The 17456-nt window shown below is 44.5% G+C and overlaps 1 protein-coding gene across 1 annotated transcript; it reads right to left on the bottom strand.

Moving 5' to 3' along the window:
• Positions 1-3251: 3251 nt before the first annotated feature.
• Positions 3252-17407, bottom strand: Mesr3 (misexpression suppressor of ras 3). Its single transcript, XM_076383327.1, has 4 exons — positions 17275-17407; positions 4829-5089; positions 4536-4748; positions 3252-4465 (listed from the first exon to the last, which is right to left on the bottom strand). The coding sequence occupies exons 2-4, from the start codon at positions 5081-5083 to the stop codon at positions 4127-4129; spliced, it is 807 nt and encodes a 268-aa protein (XP_076239442.1). The 5' UTR covers positions 5084-5089; positions 17275-17407; the 3' UTR covers positions 3252-4126.
• Between the last annotated feature and the right edge of the window lie 49 nt (positions 17408-17456).

Below are 17456 nucleotides of genomic sequence, written 5' to 3'. Positions count from 1 at the left end.
CGTATGTCGCGAAACGAGGGCAAGAGAAGCTACCGTCGTGTTGCTATTGATCAAGGTTGCCCCTTTTCCTCGAGGGAGGAAGTTACAGTTCTAAACAGGAAGAGATTTGACTTGAGAGATGCGACGAATCTACGCGCCCTGTCGGTCCTCCAATTTGCTGGAATCGAGGGAAGATCGGCTGTGCCGGATTTCTTGTAACTCTCGATGCGGTTCGCTGCTTGGAATGTACAGGTTGCATAGAGCCGAAGTGTCGCCGCGATATGTGCGTATGGGTCACGGAACGAGAATACGTGATGGCACGCGACGGCCTCTTTCCAATCCTCTTCATACTTCCTCGATAGTTCCGTCGCTTTTGTTCGTCTCTACGCGGAAAAACGAGTCTAAAGCGGTGAAAGTGGAATGCAAAGTACATCCTGTTTGGAAGAGCCGAAAATCTTCTCGCGAGACGGCCGCACGCCTCTCGACGAATTGTAATTAGTCTGCGCAAAAAGAATGCCAATGTAGATTCGGTTGGTTGTTCATCCTTTCAACCATTAGCCGCACCGGATACGAGAAGAAAGTTAGCCACCGATTTGGATGACGATGAAAGTGTCGTTGTGATTCCGGGAGCGACGACCTAACTTTGCATACAATCGATCGCGATCGAGGAGTAATTAGACAGGACTATGTGTTGTTTTAGTGCTGGATTCTGCACTGATTTTCTCTTGTGTCGATTCGTGATCGATCCTTCTTGGAACATCTCGTTGAGTTAATGTTCTGAATGTTCTGATACTATGAGCGAGGTGTTACCTAATTTTATAAGGGTGTCACTTTAATAAGGTATACTAATTTGCATGCACTTGTAGCTACCGTCTTCATATCCTATCCTCAGTTCAACTTTCAAGTATGGTCATGTATAGCTTCTATTACATATAATTCAATTCATTGACAATTCAATATTATGTACTATCATATACTGACTAATGTCATACACAAAAATTTTGAGCAATTAGGTAATTGAGTTGTAAATTGCACAGTATTCTAAAAGTCATTTGCGTCTCCATCTCGTGGTATTGATAAGAAACCAGTAGCATTTGGCTTGCTTCTCCACGAGCAAGATTACAACTGGTACACACATTAAATTTTTGCATTCACTATCATGTCTAGATCGTAATAATATATAAAAAATTACACTTATCGTGTGTCAGTATTCAGGTAAAGGGTAGAACTTGTGAACGATTAATAAATAAATAATTTTTGATTGCTTTATATTCAACAGACGAGGTATACCTGTTGCATGTTGAATGGGGGAGTTAGTTCGCGAGCGCCAACGCTAGATGGCGCTGGTGGTACCATTTGGTAGGTAACCTTAGTTCAGGTTTGTCCACCGTCGCGCCGGCACCGCGTCTCTTGCTGTTCGAATTGAAACGAGAGGTTATTTGTTTAGTGTCAGTGGAAGTGTTTGGACTCTTATTATTATTACTACGTGATTATTAAGGTGAATTTCATTTACTTATTAAAGTGTCATTGTTTTCAAGACTATGAGTGCTTTCATTTCTAATATTGCTGTTATCTAACCTCGATTAAACATGTGAAATCAAACACAGACTAGATTTCTCATGTCGCTTTTCTATTTTCTTTAATATATTAATACTTTCTACATTGAATTATTATTATTTAGAATATATTTCAATAATATATTTCTTTTAGATTTCTTTTTCTTTTGGGTTACAGACGGTAGTGTTGTGCTTGAAGAATTTCTTTTAGTTTACGAGAGTTCGGGCGCCGGAACGTGAAGAATAATGTAAGTATTATTTTACTTGCATTTGAAATTAAATTTAGACTTGAAAGCTTAAAGGTTTTTAAATGATTAAGAATTTCGAAACTTGAAAAACGATTTTCTAATATCTTTTGTTTTTGTTTTTTTTTTGCTTCAGGCCCAGCAGACGCCCACCTGGGTAATTCGTCGAGCTGTCTTCATCCCGTGGGTGTAAGGTAGCGCATGTTTACAGTTCCTTCGGTCACTCAGTTGTGTTCTAAGACGTAAAAGTCCGAACCGGCACGAGTGACTGATTGTATTTATTTTCATTTTGTGATCATAGTGGTTGCGAATATATTTCGATACTCGTGAGTGCATAGTAACATGTTTTCTGTCTATTTATTATCTCAGGCTTGTGCACTCCAATGCAAGTGCAATAGGATTTTTTAGGAAGTGCAAACCAGTTTCTTTTATAGTACTTAGTTACTTACACTTTTTGATCGTGAGTAGAGGTCGGTTAAATTTATCTTGAATTTCTAGATCGGTAAGGCAGTCGCACTCGGGATGTTAGATTTGCTTACTCAGATTTTTAATTAAAAATTTGTTATTCAATAAAAAACATCGGTAGTCATTGTTAATAATTGTTAGTGTAGCTATCAAAGGACAGGCCGCGATTTAAAGGACATAATTCATGAAGTTACCATATTTATTACCACAATTATTACATGCGATGATTGTAAACTTATACATATCAAAGTGATTAATCAATGCAGATACATATTACGAAACGTAACTATACAAATATATTTATATCACAGTCGTAGACAAAAAGTTAATGTTAATCGATACCGAAGTTGCTTTGTGTATACTTAAGTCTCTAAAATCCACCAGAAAGCTTCGATAGTCTCGAGCGAACGAATATAATCGACGCAATGACATCGCACGGATCGTGGTGTAAATATATCGGTGCTACCTATGCATAAACACGAGAAAATTTTATTCGAATCAGCTTCAACGCGATGTGTTTCGGTAGCAATGTCGACAATCGAACAGATGTACAAGTACACTACTTAATCTCTACATTAGCGCAACTCAAAGCGTCATGCAAGTCGAAGACTTGTAAACAAGAAAGGACGAGATCAAATAGAGACAGGATTAAGTATGCACTTGATATTGGAAAGTCATCTGTCGGGTGTCGATGAAGATAGCGGTCAAAGTCGAGTAACGAAGGAAGGGTTCTGATGCTACTATCAATACTATGTCTACGTTGAAATTGTCTCTTTAAATGTAGGATGGCGTAACCAGTCTCGTTGAATCATTATTGAAATAACACTCGTGTAGAACCCTACTTCGAAAATATGTTAACCCCTTGCGAATACTTAGCAAAGGGTTCATTTTTTCGATGAATAAAGAACAACGACTGGAGAGACTTCGCGAACTCCTACATCAGAAAGGTCATACATGTAACTTAGCGATATCAGTGTTTTATGGTGAACGCCAAGCGCATTGAAAATTGAACCGCTTTAAGAACAACTTTAATCATCAGAATACTTGAGATTGTAAGATGCAAAGACGGCTTCAATTTTCTATGGTTTCCACGCTTTTGAACGCTGAATGGATTCGAATTTGCTTAACTCGAACTTGAACGACGAACTATGATAATGACTGAGAACAGATATTTGACCATTCTAAACATTTACGCGAATGATTTTACGCGCGTCTTGTGTCTGTTTCAGACATCGAAACATCAACTTTGCACCATGTAAACATTGCAGTTTCATTTGAACTCTTCGCAGAGTATGTCTATTAGTTGATCCATGATTTGTAATCCTAGATCCCACTACAACTCGCTTCGCTTCTAACCACTACTATTCAAGGAAGCAGGTTTAGTTCCCCTATTCTTAATGATGCGCCACTGTTTCGCTCCGATTCGGTCTTCTTCGGGTAACGATTCGAAAGAATAGTAATCAGTCTTGAAAAACGACTGATGAACGAAAGTGTACGTTCGCAAGATTCTTCAGTCTACCCGAGGCATTCGATCAGGATCGACTGATCGACTTGCAAAGTCTCGCGTATCTAGCGCGCATCATTTTCTTCTCTATCATGTCCCTTTGAATTCGTCAACTTCGTATGCCTCGAGGCAACAACAAAACGTATTTTCTATCGATTTCCTGAACGTCGTCGCGTTGGATTCAGGGAATATTCGATTTACCTCGTCGTTGAATACAACGCTCGGCTGATCTCAACGTTTCGTATCGCATCGCGCGCGTTGGCTCTTCTAATCTTATCAACTGAATTTACTTAAAACGATTACATCGCAAAGGGAACGAAGAGACGAGCGACCGAGGGAAGCTACGAGTCCGGACGCTCGTCCGGCTTCTCCTTTCCTCAGAAATTCGCTTCCAACGAGTTCCCAAGCTCGTTCAGAGCCGGCACCAAAGTTTGAAGTGAAAAATATCTCGATCGATCGGCAACGTCGACGCTGGTCACGTGCTGGAATTGACAGGGCTGGCTAATGTTGCTCTTCGCTGGTAGGACCACCTTCTTTTGCACTGGTTTCTTCTTCTTCTTCCCTGGTACCGATAGGCTGATGTTCTCTGGACACGAAACGAGTCGCTCTATGTGCTGCCAAAGGTCGTTGGCTGCTTTCGGGTTGTCGAAACTGAGGCCCGCGAGGCGCGTGTGATCTGAAGAGAGACACATCGTGTGGAATGCTGGTCCTGATACCTGCAATAAGATTGTGTTTCAGACAGAGCTAGAAATTGATAAATACGCAATAACAATAGTAGATTTTTACCTTGTAGGAGGACAAATTATCGATGGTCTCTCTCCATAGGGTGAAACAAGTGCCTCGCTCGGCTAAGAGTATCTGAATCCGCCTCTTCGATCTAGACCGTGTTTCTCCGAGATCTAGCACCACCACTGGTATCCCCGTGAATCGAAGTTCCCACCTTTCAGTTTGGGAGGCATTTCCGAGGTATAAGTTCGCCAGTGACTCGCAGACAAATACCTATCGTTGATAAAAAGTGGGTAAAGTCGAGGGTAGATAGTCCTACTAAGAGTAAGGGAGGTTTCGGAGTAAACGCGTACCTGAGATTTCAATCCTCGAAAGAACGTCTCGAGTTGCTCGCGCTCCATTTGACTGACCGGTTCCAGACGAGATTCGTCACTGTTTTCGGAGCTGTCGCTACCCTCGTAGCTCGACGTGGCTGAGGTGTCCGCCTCACCTGTCGACGAAAGTCGCCTCCTCGCAGCTCCACTGTATTCACTGTAATACGAGGAGCTGTGCAGCGAGAGATTCGACTGCAACGCGGGGCAGGACGATGCATACACTGGTGTGTTCATTCTTTCCTGAAAGTAAAGGAAAAGTGTTATGCACCTTTATTCGAGCTAGGATCTGGTATCTTGGAAGTGAGGGTGGTCAGTATCTGGCAAATATTTTTTATCGTTTAGTTGCCCGTTCGAGGAGAAAACGAATCCCGTAGAGAGAACGCTGGTCCCGCGAGCTACCGCGGAAGCTCATCGATTTCCCGGAGCTGAACCCCGTGCTGTGCAGCCACGCCGATATCGTACTATAAATAGCCGTGACCTCTTTATTGGGCAATACTTTTGTAATCCCAAAAATTTCGATTCAGGTTTAGGAATTCCAATCGTTATCGAGTGTTATCACTGATTATTCTTACTGAGTGTGTTGCCGAAATCGAAGCGATATCTCTGAAAGTAGTAGACACCTTTGGAAAAGTAGACTTGCTTCTCGTTAGGAGATAAGCTGAAACAGCAGAGGCAGTTCTTAAATCGATCTCTATCGATCCAGCTTCGACTGTAGACAGCGTCGACAATTAATCTTTCGCCTATACTTTCGTTGCCCTTTTTCGCCATTGAATGGAGGCGCGAGGTTAAGGAAAAATAGGTCGTTCCCTCGGTTACGGTGACGCAAGGGACACCGCCAGTATCACAGCTGAAGCTAATCACCCAATGGCGTTTTAGCCGACCCACTTAATCGAGGCGAGAAAAGTCCCGCTCTCGTTTGACCTTAATTCGATCACGGTGACGCCTTTAACGAGTTAGTCGACTGACTAATCGCGATAGGTGAGCTTGTCCCTCTGCTATGCTCGCGTTTGCTTCTTACCAGGGAATTCCATTGCGTTCCAGCGTCTACCAACCAATGGAACCCTTCCCCGGTCACTGACGACGTACGCGTCCAGTGATCGTGTCAATGATCTCGTGATTCGCGATGCCTCGCATTCTTTACTCCGCTACTCTTTGCAGAAAAGCCTGGCGGTCGAGTCTATTCTAGTATCGTGTCACTCCCCTTTTCAACGTCGAATCTTTTTGTAGTTTGTCGTGAATAGAAAACGCCCGCATGTGTCGCTCCGAATCACGAAGAACCCAGCTGCCGATATCGTGTCGGTGAAACGATACACGGATCGAAACGCGAGCTCGTCAGGAGGGAGGAGGTGTTTGTGCGCGCGAAACGCACACCGGAAGCGCATTGTCTACGTTATGATGTGCTCGACGAGGATGCGCCATTGTTTCGACCTGATAAGAACTCGACGCTTTGCCTCCGTAGATCAACTGCCGATAATTAGGCTCGCGGACCGTTTTGTTTCGAGTTCTCACGACAGAATTGTTCGACCGTGGGTACGAAATTGTACTTTTTCTTCGCACGTGGAGAGGCTCGGGCTGCTGAAACAATCGGTCACCGAAAGGCAGTGCTGATAATTGCGCGATAATAACAACGTTTCTGTTGAAATGTTGACGCAGAACGCGGGGAGAAACGCGAATGCACCGAGAGTTGAAGTAAAAGGCGACCAGTTGGCTCCCAATATTGCGCGCTGGATCGGACGATCGATGCCGAGCGAACGCTAGGAAATCATTTCGCGTTCTTGTCTCTATAATGTATGCGGAGAAACGTGACCGCGCGTGCTGCGCAATTTGCTATAAATGATGCGGCAACAAACGATCCAGACGTTACGAGTAACTCGATATTCACCGCGATCGTTGCTCGATTCGCTGCGTTGCCCATCCACAAGATCACTGCTTTCGAGTCCACCCTTCGACCACCGATTCTTCTAACGCAGCCTTGCCCTGCTGATTATCCACTAGTATCCAGAAACAGGGCGGGCCGAGATAAGGCTACGAAGAATTTCGTTATCTTGGGAAACGGTCAGGGAACGATAAACGTTATCTTTGGAATGCGTTTTAAGATCGACCAGATAGAGGAACCTTTTCGTTGATTTTACCCTAATGTAATGCAACTAAATGCATTTTTCTTCGTTGCAATCTGCATTTTATGTTTTAGACTTCTAGTTGTCAAATGTAACGAATCCTCAGATACTACAGGGAAGGAGTATGTTCATTTCCGCAACCCATTCACGCTCTTACGGTGACATCGTTCCCGTCACGACTTTCCACTTGTGACACTTGTTTCGGAACGCTTTTCTTCTCCTATCTTTTCTCGCGTCATTTCTCATAATAGTCGTGCACACAGGGAAATGGCGAATGTATGTAGGTAGGCGCACAGTGCCCGCAATCGGCACGACTCGCGGCCCCTTTCAACCGTTCTCTCCGCGTCTTTCTCCAGCTTCAGTCATTGTCTTTTCCACCTCGATATCCCGCCGTGCTATTATTCCGCAGGTCACGTTTGTCTATCGCGTTCAAACAACCGATTGCGAGAACCGTACTGTGTGCAGTCATATACTCGATTAACAATGACAAAGTTAATAGCCATAATTCTTTTGTAATAAAGCCAAATGAACGCATCCTGAGATTCAGCTAAGATTACGACACGTCAATCGAGTTAATCTTTTAATTTTGCGGAGGAATCAATCAGATGGTATCAAGAAGTTAACGAGCGAGGTCTATATCTAGCTCCATCGTGTGAATTGAATGTCCGAGTTCCGAAATTATTCTGGCCCTCGGCTCGAATTAGTGAACGTCAATTACACGCGGTTGAAAGCGACGAGATCGCCCAACGACTGCAGACACCCACAATTGTTATTGACAGAGAGGCTGTGGTAGCGAACGCAGCAGAAACGTCGGCTCGCTCGAGTAACTGCCCGAGGAGTAGCGTAATTATTACGGAGACGTGAATGACCGTAATGAGAAGTGGCGTCATCTTCCTCAACGATGCTTCGTCTGAGAAATCGAGGAGACCGTGTCACCGAGAACCAACGATCACACCAGGCGACAGTCTCTTTTTCAAACTCTTGTAATATTCATCGAAATCTTCTCGACATTGTCTTCGTGAAGTACTATTATGCACAGGAGCGCGAAATGAAATTCCATGACAGCCTGTCGATAGGATGAATGGTAGAAAAATGGGTAGTAGTTTCTGATTCCCACACCATCGCGACGCCCAGAAAGGAATGTGGAATTTCGGTGTTAGATTGAACGTTGCGTCGTCGTCAATTCATTTCATCAATAGCCTGTCGCGAGTCTTGCTAACGAGTTCCGCGAGATTGCGTTGGCTTTCATGAATTTACTTGAAAATCTGTCCCTTTCGCGATCGGTGGACAATGGGTGTCACTCCTTCCTGACTTTCATTTAATCTGAGCCCTCCAGGCAATCGCAACGCGGAAGATAGGAGACATTCTTTTACAGCCTTCGTCGACGAGAACGAATCGTTCGTTATCTTCCTGTGAACGTTCAGCTTCGATAGAAAAAGTCTGTTCGCTGAAACAGACGAGATATGGTTTCCTAGTGAAGGCACGGTCGCCATCCCATCGAGTATCAGAGCGCGGCCAATGCATATATTATCGCATGACGCGCGGGACATATTGTGCAGGGTCATAATTCAAAGGACGCGGCAGGAATTACGTCGGAACGGGAACAGAACTGTCGCAGTGACAGCCATCGAAATTACTCTGTCGCATTGTGTTGTACCACCCTCTGTAAACGAAGAAATTACTCATTTACAGGTGGTACTTTAACTTGCAATGCTACACAGGGAGTTTCAGTTCTCGAAAGCGAAATTTCGTGTGGAATCGAGCTACGTATGGAGGCTTAACGAAGCATTAGCATGTTCTGTTCGATGAGAAAAACACTAGAGACGAGACATGTCAAGACGCGGTTCTACGTAGGAGGATGGTTGCAATAACGCTTAAGATTATGCAGAAAAGCTCTCGGTGGCGTCTAAGTGTGTTCTGTGTACATGTCTCCGCGCATATTGCACGGGACTATATGCACATAGGTATGTGCTTGCATATATCACCGGCTTAGGTAGCTAAACTAGCCGACCGCACCACTCGAGATTAATCTTGGTCACATCTTAGTTGAAACGACGTTCAGAAAGAATTCAACTTTTTCGTAGAAATTTCATTCGAGCATAATGACAAGTGGTATCCCTACGTTGATGTTTTTGCAGAAAGCAATGTTTTATCAAAAGCGAACAATGTCCGGGAATTCGCAAGATAAACAGCGTACTTTGACAACCTATCCGGGGAAAAATTGTAGAGAATCAAAGGATGTCACGCGAATCGTGGTTCGCAAGAAGCTTAACGTGCTTGTAAAGAAGATAACAGCTGCTATCTCGCAGAACGCGCGCGATATCAATTTAGAGTTGATGATTTGTTTCCGCCTACGTAGTCTCTTAGTCATCAGGTTCCCTCGTTGAATATCAACCGACAGATAAACCATCTCCGAGTCTAACTTCGAAATATTCTTTACATGTTCATCTCGAGTTTCATAATCTAACGCTTGCGTTGAATTTTCGCAAATTCTGTCTACTCGAAAGAGAGCTGCGAGGGCGAACGTGCGTCACGAAAACTCGATGTTCGTTGCTTGCTTGAAAAACGCCGCCAGCAAGAATTGTTAATCACGGAATCTTTCCTGCATGCATTTGCAATTCCTCGAAAGACGTAGCAGGTCGTTAAATTCTAGTCACGTGTCCGCATCTTACTCACCCAGTTAGTCATCGTTATTGATGTATGCCGATTGCAATCCATTAACGTTTCCCACCAGAAGTTCTCGTTCACGAGCAAACACCGATCAATTTCCGCTGTGGAAAATTTGCAAAAATACGTTCTGTGTTATCTAATGTGCACCATCGGTTGCGTAAGTTCGTCGTAACTCGTTAACACCCGACAGTTCGACCTGTCTTCTGAGTTTCATAAGAAACAATTCTCACGAAATTAATTCAGCAACGATAATGTAGCTATTGTGTAACGCCTTCAAAAAGGAGTCACCACATCGACTTGCAAAATTGTGGCTGTTTTTCTAGACAGCTGTCAAAAATTTGCAAACGAAGCGAAGTTAATCGGAGACGCGCGTCTACGCGAACGCAGCTCTTTTTCCGTGGCGCATTTTACAGCGGAACAGCTATCTATGCAAACAATCGTCCGGTTGTTCTCAGAAATTATAACGTCACGTTTCACCTTCGGGTCGGATCGCACGCTCTTTACGCTAACACTCGTTATAATGATACCGTAATGACACGTATTTTCGTTTAATCGACAAAATACCCGAGCTCGTTACGTGGAATCTAGCACCGAAACAAAGTGGCACAACGGTGCAATCGTTTCGGCAATTCTCCCGCTCTTTTCGCGCTTCGATTGGGGGTTTTTAATTGACACATCGCGGTCACGTGTCCTGGCGGTGAGGTATGGAAAAAAATTTGAAGTTTTTGAAGGTGGGCGAGAACAACTCGAATGATAAATGACTCCATCGAGTAGGACGATAGAAACAGGTTATCCTCGAAGGGAAGATTGGAGAGATTGAGCCTTGATTCTGAGGTTGCTGTCGAGTGACGTCATCGTCCGCTATACACACGAGGCGAGGTTATCGCTCAGAGTTGACCTCGCGACGGACCAGCTCGCTGCTGAACGAAATACCCCTATCCAAGGATAAAATCTAATGCAGAAAGCATTTTCTTGCGTTAAACTTAAAATTGAGCTACATTCAGGAAAGTTGTTTCGTGCATATAAAACTTTGGTCGACAAGAAATCACGAAACATGTCGTCGAACGTGCTTCGACGACGTTTAGCTGTCTGGTACCTATCCATGTAAACGAGCGCGACGAAGCTTTCCTGACGAACGTGACGGTTCGGTCACGTTCCACGAACGTGCGTTATCGTCCTCGAAAAATAATAACACGTTCTTCGGGACTAGTTCGCGGTACTTACCTCTTCTACGCGTTCTGTTCTGAGATGACTGTGTAAATGGCGTTATTATCGCGTTATTCGTTAGCTAGGGTAAGAGACGGTTTCTTCTGGAATCGTACGAAACGAACTCTGCTTCGCTCGACATTAAATCTGGCACTAACGGTGACCGTGAACTCTACGAGTGCATGTGCAAGGTTGCATGCACAATTTTTCGAGTAGTTCCAGCTCTATAAATACCTCTTTCCTTTCGCTCTTTTTGCGTTGGGTCGAATCAAAGTTTCAAGTATGACGAAGAAACGCGACAGGTGGTAGAAATTACAAGGCGGTATGTAGTCGAGTTCATCTTTGTAGTCACGGAAGAGCAAGCTCATCGCTCTCTTCATTTTTTAACCGTTATGCATGTGTAACTTTTCAAAGGTACAAACGGCTCATTTCATTCTGATTTTTATTTGAAATTGAAATTTTGAATTTTCAAATTTTCGAATGATTCGTTTTCGCAGCGTTGTCTGTTGAAATTGCCCCGGTTCCCAAAGATTAGGTTGTACAAAGCCTCGAGGAGAATCTTAGTGTCTGCGAAGGGAAGAGACAGCCTCGAGTCAGGATAGCTTAGAGTCTCGTGTACTTTAGAATCGTACACATATGACGCAAACGCGACGCGCCTCGTCTGCCCTCTGCGAACTTCGTTCAACCGGATATGGAACAGACTCCCAGGGGTTAAGAGGCATTAATGGAGTAACAGGACCACTAATGATTCATTAGCTACTAGCAGGATCACGACGGTTAACCGTCCGTTGTAATTCGCGTGGACACGGACGACGCAGCTTCAAAAGAATTCAGCCCGCCCAGCTCAATGAACTTTCACGCTAAGCAAACGGAGTAACCTGTTAATTATCATCACTGCCAACGAGAATTTGAATAGCGTCGTGAGAAGTTGAAGAAGACCAATCGCGTAGGATCGAAGACGGATGGACAGTCACTTGGCTCGATGCTTCCGTTGATCGTTAGTCAATCATTAGCGGTGAAACGAGTGTCATTAGACAGTGCCTGCGTTAACGGTGCACCGTACACGAAACTTACTTTTAATGGAGACCGAACCGGCCGACCCACAAATCACAACTTCGACCTTGTTCCAACCTGTCTCTTTGGTCAGTCTTCCTGTTTCAAAGGAGGTTTCAGGGTCTTGACACCTGACACTCGACCAACGAGGAGGTTGGACCGTGCGCGCATCACTATGGCTTCCCATTACAATAACCTAAGCCTATTCTTTCAACATAGCACTCAGTAATGGGATCCAATCGTAAATTCACGCCTGTGACTTAAACAGTTGGAAACAATTATCGAGAACAATAAGAAGTTGCAATTTTTGTTCGTACATAATATCCAGGCAAGTGCGCGGCTCTCATCCTCACTTCAAAGTGGCACAAGAAGCTTTGAAGTTGCATAGGAACTGGAGCTCTGTAGATAGACTTCCTCACTTGGTCGAGAGAAAAAGGAACGACGAGCTTTTGACTCGTCTGCTGAGAACAATGTACACACTGTTCCCTGGCATTATTCAACGAAAGAAGACAGAGGTGAACGACAGCTTTCGAGACGAAATTTCGAAGGAAAAGGATTCTGCTTTTCTCCTACAGTTGCAGCTCCTACAGCCGTGTCGTCTACTCGATGCGACCTCGTCCTTTATGCCGTTCTAATTAAACTCGCCGAAGGGAGAGATAAGAAAACGAAGAATATAAGAAAGGGAGAAACCGAGTAGGTTCCCAAATGAGGTATCTAGGTACGTTGCGAAGAAAGGGAATAGGAAAATGAATTGTCATTCTAGTATAGCTTCGAGTTTCTATTCTATACTATCTCCAACTTCACCTGTCAGGGTAAGAATGTGGAACATCGTATGAGAGTGGGAGTGTCGACAAGTTTTTAAGCACCAGATCGTCTAACGTTGATGCTGTGAAGGAAGACGAAAAAAAGGATACATCTCTAAGGAAAGACACGAAAGAGCTCTAAGATCCTGTTGCAGTCAGTAAGAATGGATGCCAGTGAAATCCATAGATCTTTTTGCGTTCTCACCTCCTTTTATCATCCTTCTCCAATTTCTAGATCGTTTCACGAGCACTAGGTGATCCGTTGAAATCGATATTCATTAATTTCTCTGAGACGATAGAGCGGAAGGGATCGTAAAACCGGTTTAATTTCGCGCCGATTAATTTCAGAGTGTGCGTGCAGTCCAGCAAGAGTGGCTGGCTTTACGTGGACAATTATTCTTCGGCGAGCGTACCAGGCACGTTGTGTAAGAAGGAAAAAGGAAGAAAACGTTAAGAAGGGTCGCCGAAGAGGGACGTAAGGAGAGGACGAAGCTCTGGGAAAGATGCATTCACACGGATCTCGTTTCCGACGACCTCCTTCGCGTTCTTTCCGACTGGAAAATATATGTGCATCTTTTACATGCATAATACCTATGTATATAATAATAGATAGGTGCATGTACTAGCTATAGCCGAGTAACAAATTCAAGGCTGACTGAAAAAGCAATGGTACGCGATGTTGCTATTGGAAAAACGACCACTGTTATGGAAAGTATTGGGCATGGAAGAGAATATGCAAAATCCGATACGCGATTTAATTAAAAAACTACCCCAGGCACGACCACCGATAATTACACTTCCTTTTCGCTTGAAATCGATACGCAAGCAGAAAATATCTAGGTATGTATCCACTATATGTATGGACGTGGAGGAGAGATCAGTCGCAGAGAAAATGTACCGAAGATTCCCTATCGATGGTATAAAGTTACGAGCGTGTTCTTTCGGAACTCGCTCGCGTCGACCATCGGTTACTCGGATAAGAAGCGGAAACGAAATCTTCCAAGTGCATCGAAAGGGAAGAGTTCTGCAATTAGTAAGACCGTACGAAGCCGCAATTAGCTTCAACGACACCACTCCACCGCCTTTCTCGCTTCTGCACTCTCTTCGGTTTCTCGAGGAGGCAAATTTTCCGAAAGTCGATCGAACGATCAGTTTGTCTAGCTTTATCGAGCGCAATCTACTGCAAGAAATTGCTTCCTTTTCCGTGTTAATGAAAGTCGTATGGAAATTGACGGGAACGAGCGGTTGAATGCATATCAACCACTCGATAATTGATGGGGATTGCACATTACATCAGTGAAATTCGCAGAGGTAATACAGTTCCTGTTGCGCTCTTGATTTCCCCTGAAAATTCGAAGAAGCCCCAGCCTCCAGACCGAACTTTCCTCTTGTTAAGAAGAATCAGTTTTCCCCATTGAAGTTTGTTCTCTTTTGTATCACGTAGGGAGGATTAACATTGTTCGTCTGGCTATCCAGAAGAGAAGAGCTCCCAAGAAAACGAAGTATCGGGAGAAAGGTAAAGAACGAAAGGCCAAAGAGACCGAACGATAGGTCATTGAACTGGGCAGTCCAGGCCCCGAGGCCCTCGGTTCTTTTTCCTGCCAGGAAAAGAACCAGGTTCTCCCCTGCGAAATTTTGCATACAAACCTCGAGGTACTGATACTGAGAGGAATATCAAATTCGATCCAAGAACGATATTTATCCGGGTATGTTTCCTTCAAACAGAGGCAAAACTTTTTCGCGATAACCTGGCATCCTTGTAATCGTTTCGGTACGAGTTGCATGTACTCACTCACGGATCTCGTTACATCGAAACGAAGGCAACGTGGCGGTCGCGCGAAACGGAGCACACCGATTTCTCCGGTCGTAACTTTCAGTGTCGTGGGTGAACTGGCTTCGCGAGCTTCGACTCGAAATGGCTGAAACGGATATCCGGAGAATCATACGGTAGACAGCCTTGCGGGATCCTAGATCCCCGATTTCTCCGACCATGAGAATCGTACGCATTCAACGCTCCTCTTCGCACGTTGCCAAAGTCGACCTCGCTTCACATGCGTCGCACGCACAGTATTTATCATTGGCTCCCCATTTTTCCTACATCTTTTTATTTATTTAGAACGACCGGAAGTACTCGGCGACGAACGAGCGCATTGATAATCGATCTTCTGGTCAATGTTTTATGAGGCAGTCGCGAAAGGTCGCCAGCGTGTAAGCAGACTCAATGAAAGGGGAAAAATCAAGACGATGATTCACGTATGCCTGTTGTGGCATCGTAAAATTTTCTGAATCAGCTCGTATAAGCCTGATAAGCTTATACTTTGTTCCATACATCTTTAAATTACCTGCGTCCTTAGTTGTGAGTTATACCTTATCGCTGAGGCAAGTCAGGATGTATATTAACATCACACAATTCTTATAGAGTATAGGAACCGTATAGCCCTGGCAATAATGTCTTGGTATATTAACTCAAGCCTGTGGATTGATGAGAATGTACTGTTTGTTCGTCGCATTAAAGGGTGACGTCAGAATTTCTTAATATCCTGATAAAGTGAGCACCGCACCCTTGTTTGCTGTAGCAGCGTGAATCTATCTAATGCATCAAGTTTTTTCGTATACCATCGACAATTTTTCTTCAGCTAATTATATAAAATGAAATCTGGGCAAACGTTGGCCCAGTTAAAGAGAAGTTTGTAACGACATGAATTCACTATGAAACGCGAAACCGATCCGTGTTATCGTGAAAACGAAATTGCGGACTCGCGTCTCCGGCCACGCAACAAATCGTACACACACCATGTGTGCCTGACACACTAATCCAATTTCCATGCATGCCATTCGCGTTGGTTTGATCAGCTACAGCGATTTCGTGCCTTTACGTTCCTTCTCTTAATTGGCCTGGCTCGTTGCGCATCTATTTACTGACTTCCGCTATCTCGGTAGGGAATACCAACGACAAATCGTTACAGACGGAAATGCTGAACGTTTTAGTAAAGTGTAATGTATTGTTCGACTTAAACAACGTTGAAGGAAACACGATGGCCATATGAGAATTATGCGAAAATGAATTATTGCAACGTGCAGCGTGTAGTGTATCGACACGCTTCGATGACAGAAAAGATCGAATGTACGCGAGCCATGATCAAGCTCGATAAGGAAACACGCGGTTCACTGGATGGGAATACGGATCGCGATACGCTTCTTTTTTCCTTTGTTTCTGCTGTTTCCCGCGTTCCTCGCGAACCGGGAAACGGGGACGCGGTTTCTCCAGCCAGGACACTCACAGTCCCCTACCGAAGTGCGGTTTAGTATTAATTCCCTCCGTTGTGCTTCCACTTCCTTTCTACGCCGACTGATTCATAATTAACAGAGAAAGAAGTACAAAGGCACGATGTTGAAATTATTGTGGAGCCATTTTCTACGACTGTCTCGTGTCTGAGTTGAGTGAAAAATTGATGACACAAATTGATTACCAAGAAGCAACTTCTTATTCCTGCTTATACGTTCCAAATGACGAAGATCGAGGGATGACCACGAGAAATACTCTCCATAGAACCTTTTCCAGAAACGTTTGCTCGAGTTTCAGGCCTAGATCGCCTTCGTGAAACACCGGTTTACACGTCACGAACCTGCGAGAGAAGAGACCCGATCCTAAATCGCTCTAGGCATGGGTTTGCTTTCGTTCAGAGGCAGACACCGAAAGCTCGTTATCGAGGTAATCGAGCAAGCTCGAGAGACGTCGAAATGCGTTCATTGCGTAAGGGACATTCTCTGTAGAATACGTGTGGATGCATTATGCACGGTCAGCTTTGAAATCGCTGCACAACGAAAACGCTTTACGGTTGACGAACACTTTGTTATCCTCGTTAACAGAAATTAAGTGGATACGGATCCGCGTTTCTAACGAGCTCAACGGGCTGGAAATCTTCGATTCCGGTAGGTTCGTGACAGTGCAAGGGAAGACCAGCTAAAAGCTGGAACTAATTCGGAGGAAAGCAGGGTTGCGCACAGGTGCCTGCAACTACCCCGACCGATCGAAGGAGCGAAAAGTCCGGAACGCGGGAGACTTTTAAACTCCTGTTCGAGAAAAACGGATGCTTTTCGAAGCGGAATTCCCCGCGATCGTGTCTTCCCATTTGCAACAAGACTTTCCTTAATATTATTTCCCAAGAAGACAAACACGGTTGATACTGGGATGGATCTTTACGTTGCTGCTTACGTCACGAATCAAAGGATACGTCCTATACAATCCAGAGACACTGGGTTTCCCTCTATACGGGCGAAAGTCTACTTGAATCTACTTAAATGTAGCTACTACCTGAATTTCCTAATCCACTCGAAAGCTACGTGGTTCGCGAGCAGCGTTCCTAGGGTCTCGGAAGTTACAGGTGGTCTGGTCGTTTACCGAAGCCAGAATTAGGTCAGATCGACGAACGTTGCAGCGACGGGCAACACGACGAACTCGACTGCATCTCGGTATGCACAGAGTCGCTGTCTGTCCTCGTCGCCGAAGCGTCCACCGATTTTCTATCGAATTATCGCGCAGCTACTGCTCGAGAAAATCATGCAGAATACTCACGTTCGGTCGAAAAGCGTGTGAAAGAGTTTGCTCTCGAAACCCGATCTCGTAAATCCAGGACGGATGCAGGAGGTTCAAGCACGGCGATCGAGCATGTTGCGCGCGGCAGCTCGATACCGATCGATGTGTAATCGACGCGTGTAACTTCGTTTGACTTTCCCGTAGCGTTCCACCTCGGGTCG

This window comes from Calliopsis andreniformis, chromosome 8, assembly GCF_051401765.1.
Source record: "Calliopsis andreniformis isolate RMS-2024a chromosome 8, iyCalAndr_principal, whole genome shotgun sequence".
In the NCBI taxonomy this organism is placed as follows: Eukaryota; Metazoa; Arthropoda; class Insecta; order Hymenoptera; family Andrenidae; genus Calliopsis; species Calliopsis andreniformis.
Note: the sequence above shows the minus strand (reverse complement) of the source record. Positions and strands in the feature narration are given on the sequence as shown.

Bases quoted from the DNA above. Each gene is read 5' to 3' on its own strand.
- Mesr3 (XM_076383327.1), bottom strand. From the start codon at position 5,083: ATGAACACACCAGTGTATGCATCGTCCTGCCCCGCGTTGCAGTCGAAT. The intron at 4,749-4,828 runs GTACGCGTTTAC...TATCAACGATAG, and splicing joins TTCGAGGATTGAAATCTCAG to GTATTTGTCTGCGAGTCACT. The intron at 4,466-4,535 runs GTAAAAATCTAC...ATCTTATTGCAG, and splicing joins ATAATTTGTCCTCCTACAAG to GTATCAGGACCAGCATTCCA.